Genomic DNA, 4,591 nt, shown 5'->3' with positions numbered 1-4,591 from the left:
CTCTGCACACGCGTGTGCAAGGGCTCAGGGTGTGTGTGTTGTGGGCAGTGGGCTCTGCACACGCGTGTGCAAGGGCTCCGGGTGTGTGTGTTGTGGGCAGTGGGCTCTGCACACGCGTGTGCAAGGGCTCCGGGTGTGTGTGTGGTGGGGAGGAGGGGGCTGTGATGGCAGCGCGGAGGGGGAGAGGAGCGGGACGGGGCTGAGGAGGGACTCGGGTTGGGCTCCCAGCTCGGGCTTGTTGTGATTTTGCCAGTTCGAGGAGCTCGTCGGTCAAAGGGCTGCGAGGCTGTTAAAGAGTGACTAATTGATAGGAAGAGGAGCATGTGATCCGGCGGACCCAGGAGCTCTTAAAGGGCGCTTTTCTCTCCTGCTGAGCTGAATTCGGGGATGGGTTATGATGCTCTGGACACTGACGCGGGCTTCAGAAGGAGCAAAAACTGTGGAGAAGGAAGGAAAACTCTGTTAGGATGCATGGAAGCCTTAAAGCAGTCGCGGTCTCCCTGGGAAAGTTACCTGTTAAAAACTTCGTATTTGCTTGCTCTCTAAATTCTGCAGGTTAGGCTTTATAAAGGCTCTGTCACAGCCCTAGAATGAAAGCAGGTACAGGTTATCCAAGGAGCTGCAGCTGGAGAAAAAACGTGGGGAATACACACTAGATTGCTGAAAAAGAGAAACCAGAAATGTTAGTGGTGCAGAGAGCCCGGTGACTGGGAAGGAATGTTATGAAATTGCTGCTGTCTGAATGGCTGGTTGGGCTTCTTAGTACCACTTGCATCTTTTCAATGTGTAGTGGCATCTCTTCACTGTGGTGGATGCAGGAAAGTTAAGTGTTTTCTGCTTCAGATATTGTTAACAGGTGACTTAGTGAAGTTGTAGTTACTGTTATTTTCTTAGTGGTGCAACATGAAATCCAGAAGCCTCAGGCTTGAAACTTGAAATCCAAGCAAAGGTCTTGATAGCAACAGTTGGGGAAAAAAACCTTGCATGGAATTGTTGAACACTAGTAATAAGACAACTTTGTCACCTTTTTCCTTTCATCTTTCCCTTTGCTCTGTGTTGGCAAATCTGCAGTTGCAGAGGGAATAAGGAAATAGCCAATAATACTGTGTGCTTTGTAAGTTGATACAATGTGAAGGAGGGTCGAGAAGTTCAGAAGTTTGCTTTGGAAAGTAGAAGCTGTTTTCCACTTTATTCTTCTAGGAATAACATGACTAAAAACCCCCTGCACTATGTACATTGCTTTGCAGCAAAACACTTGGTTTTATCTTGATGTTCCTAGGGAGAGCAGCATGTTTGGCAGAGCTGAACCTGAAAGCTACTCATGAAGATGCCATGTATAACCACACTTGGTTTTATCTTGATGTTCCTAGGGAGCATGTTTGGCAGAGCTGAACCTGAAAGCTGCTCATGAAGATGCCATGTATAACGATAATACTCCTGGTTTGTGATGAAGAAGCTCTTTTTGTTGTTTAGGAGTATTTAATTTTTTTGAAGTAATAATATCTCAAATACAATCTTACTACCAATGGCTTAAAAAAAGCAAACCCTCTTTATTACAGTTGAATAAAATCTAAAGTTATTAAAATAGTTTTCAGAACTTCAGTGACTAGTTTGGTTTTGAAAACATAAGTTTTCCAATTTGTTTGGTTTTAAATATTAGTTGAAAAGCCTTGTGGATGGATGGGGGCTTGTAAAGAGTTGAAGCTGGTGTAATGTTTACAAGATGATGAAAATTAGCACAGGCTGTGGTGTGATTATTCTGAGAGCCTGAGCTTTCAGGAGCAGGGCCTGAGTTAGGTTTGTTGGCAAGTGCTGCTTGTTCTCCTCCTGTCGTCTTAGAGTGCTGCTCTCCTGACCTGCAGTATCATCAGCTGTGCCTGGTTCTCTCCAGTCTGTAGTTTTGTCCCCGTCTCTCACCTGTCCCTAGCATGGCCTTGGAGTTATCTGCCTGGATGTATCACCCTGGCTCTAACTCAGCACAAAAAGCTGCAATCAAGACACATTTTCCTTTTCCTTGTAGTGTTGAGGGACCCTGTGTGATACACATTCCCCAGGTGATGTAAGGCAGTGGCCCAGCAGGTTTGGCTTTTGTGAGTCAGGGTCAGCATCTTCTATCACCAACTTGTCCTGCAAATAATTTGTCTCCATGTCACTTTTCCTTTTGTTAAAGGAACAGGAATTTTCTGCAGTGATGATCCCTTCACTCTTTCTGCATCAGGATTCATGTTCATCTCTAGGAAGTGGTGAGGGGAGGTCACAATGGGGGTGACATAAGTACACTGACTTGGTACATGACTTCTACATGTCTATGTACAGGTTCATTAACAAATAAGTCAGTTTTCACTAGAACGTTTTTCACAAGCTGCTCTGGCACTCATGTTGTCTCCAGGCCTGAAGTTACTCTCCTGTTGTGTGGTTTTCACACATTGCGTAGTGAATAATCTGAGCTCTTAAGGTGCTTTGAAAGAATATTTCCAATAGTCTCATGAATAATTATATTTGACATATTTAAAGAGAATTTGCAGTTCTGCTGAAATAGAGGAATTATTTTAAAATAAGTTTGTTCAGCCAATTTGGGGGGGAAAAAAAGTCAGTGGTTGATTGTGGAGCAATATAGATACTTGTTAATAGCTTGGAAGAGTCTCTCCACTTCTCCAATTCACCTGGAATTGATCAAGGTGCAGTTGAAGTTCTGGCAGACTTCAGGACAGGACTAAGAGGCTGCCAGCTGGTTTTGTTAACAATGTTCCATAAATGCTTGAGGTAGAACATATGCATCCTAAGTTTCTGAGCGTGTTCCTTGATCTTCAAGAAAGACAGGTTAAACTCTTGGAGTTCTTTTCCCCTGTTGTTTGTTGAACACTTTCCTGGAGTTCTGCCTCTTTGCAGTTATGGATTGAGTTGTGTCTATGAGCTGGTCAAGCTTTGTAGCTTTCTGCTAAAGAAACCCAACTTCACCCTTTCTGATAGTCCCAGCTGTACCTTCTTTCAAGGCAGCACACATTGTCCCTCTACTAATAACTTATTTGTCACCAGAAGTTGTGAGGCTTTGGAGTGAGACTTTCAGCTTTCACTTTTGGCCTTCAAAGCAAGTGAACTTATCACGAGATAGTTTGGCACCAAAACGTTTCTTCCTCGGGAGGAAAACCCGGTTGGGAGAGGGTTTTGCTGCCATTGCATCTAAGATAAAATAAACAAAACCAAACCCCACCACAAAACAGCCATGAAATGGCACGCTTAGATCTCCCTTCCCCCCTCCAGATGTTATGCAATGAGGATCCTGATGCCCGCACATCCCGGGCAGGGGGTTGTTCCCAGGGATTTCTGTGGTAAAGTGAAGTTCCAGGTGTTGACTGCAGCTCCTGGGTGTTACATGATAGTGAGGTTGGGAGCATGTCTGAACTTGTCTGCTCTCAGTCTACCTACAGAAGAAACTCCCTCTGAAAACCCTTTGTGCTTTAAAAAAATGGGGATTGTTTAGGTCAGAGTTGATGCTGAATGAGTCTGTGCTGAAATACCTTCTTACAGTCTTCCTGTGGCTGGATAAGTGGGATCAGAGCAGAGTGGACTTTCCAAGAACACTTGGAAAACAAAAATTCCCAAGTTTCAGTCTGGCCCTGACTCATCATCAACAATGTGGATTAGTGTAAATGTAAAAAGAGGAGCACACTTTGCACACATTATTTTTTTCTTGACTCTCAGTTAAGGCTTATTTCATAAAAAGTCATCAAATTCCTCTAAAGCTGGTATGGGGTTGTATTGTGACAAAGAAAAATACTTCATTTTTTTACACTGGAGAGTAACAACTTTGAGGGTGAGAAGCTGCAGTGTGAGGCTGTGGGAAAGTGAATTAATTAGATTTGAAGTAGCTGGTGTTGCTGGATTTAAAAATCTGTATTCCAGTATAGTTGTGGAGAGATTCCTAAATTGGAAGACTTAATGCATGTATATTTCAGTAATTTACATTTAAGATTTCTTTACATTCTCTTTCTAGCTTTTATTTAGAAAGCTGAATTTTTATTAGTCTAGTAGGTGTGATGTTCAATTGAAATGTGTCAGATAATGAAGGTTTCCATTGTGTCTGTAGGGGAAAAAAGTTTTATTGTTGCAAAGCCTAACCTTTTTTGATCTAATTTTCTGGTGAGTCTTTTTAAGGTCATTATTTGTAAGGTAGTCAGATCTCTTCTGGAGGACCTAATTTTTTTTTTTCGTATGCCTTGAAGAGTTTATAGCTGTATCATGGGTTAATTAGTGCACTGAAGATATTTAGCATGAAAACAGTGATAAATTTATCTCTAAAAACACTCACCAAAATCTGCTGTAAAACCTCACTATATTGTGCAAGATGTAGGGCATTTCTGTTTCAGTGAGGGGAGCCAAGGTGAGGTGGGGATTAGGTCATGGTGATATTGATTTTTACATTAGAAAGCTGAAATTGTTGAGCGCAGCCAGGGAGATGTATGTAACATTTTTGTGCAAGAGTTTTATTGGTCTTGGAGAACAGACAATATTGGCTTTTAACAAAATTAAAATGGCCATATAAATGCATGTTTCTGTCTCTGTGGGTGGTCTGTTTAAATTCCTTATATCA

At 42.2% G+C, this 4,591-nt stretch overlaps 1 protein-coding gene across 1 annotated transcript in view; it reads right to left on the bottom strand.

Annotated features, from left to right (window-relative positions):
• SNRPC (small nuclear ribonucleoprotein polypeptide C) overlaps nt 1–4,356 on the bottom strand; it is an 11,427-nt gene extending 7,071 nt beyond the window's left edge. The window contains exon 1 of the mRNA XM_010007122.1: nt 4,310–4,356. Within this exon, the coding sequence (XP_010005424.1) occupies nt 4,310–4,356 (47 nt within the window). The remainder of the gene's footprint in view (nt 1–4,309) is intronic.
• Between the last annotated feature and the right edge of the window lie 235 nt (nt 4,357–4,591).

Source organism: Chaetura pelagica, unplaced genomic scaffold (genome assembly GCF_000747805.2).
Source record: "Chaetura pelagica isolate M959 unplaced genomic scaffold, ChaPel_1.0 scaffold757, whole genome shotgun sequence".
Lineage (NCBI taxonomy): Eukaryota > Metazoa > Chordata > Aves > Apodiformes > Apodidae > Chaetura > Chaetura pelagica.
This window is presented reverse-complemented; position numbering and strand designations above follow the sequence as displayed.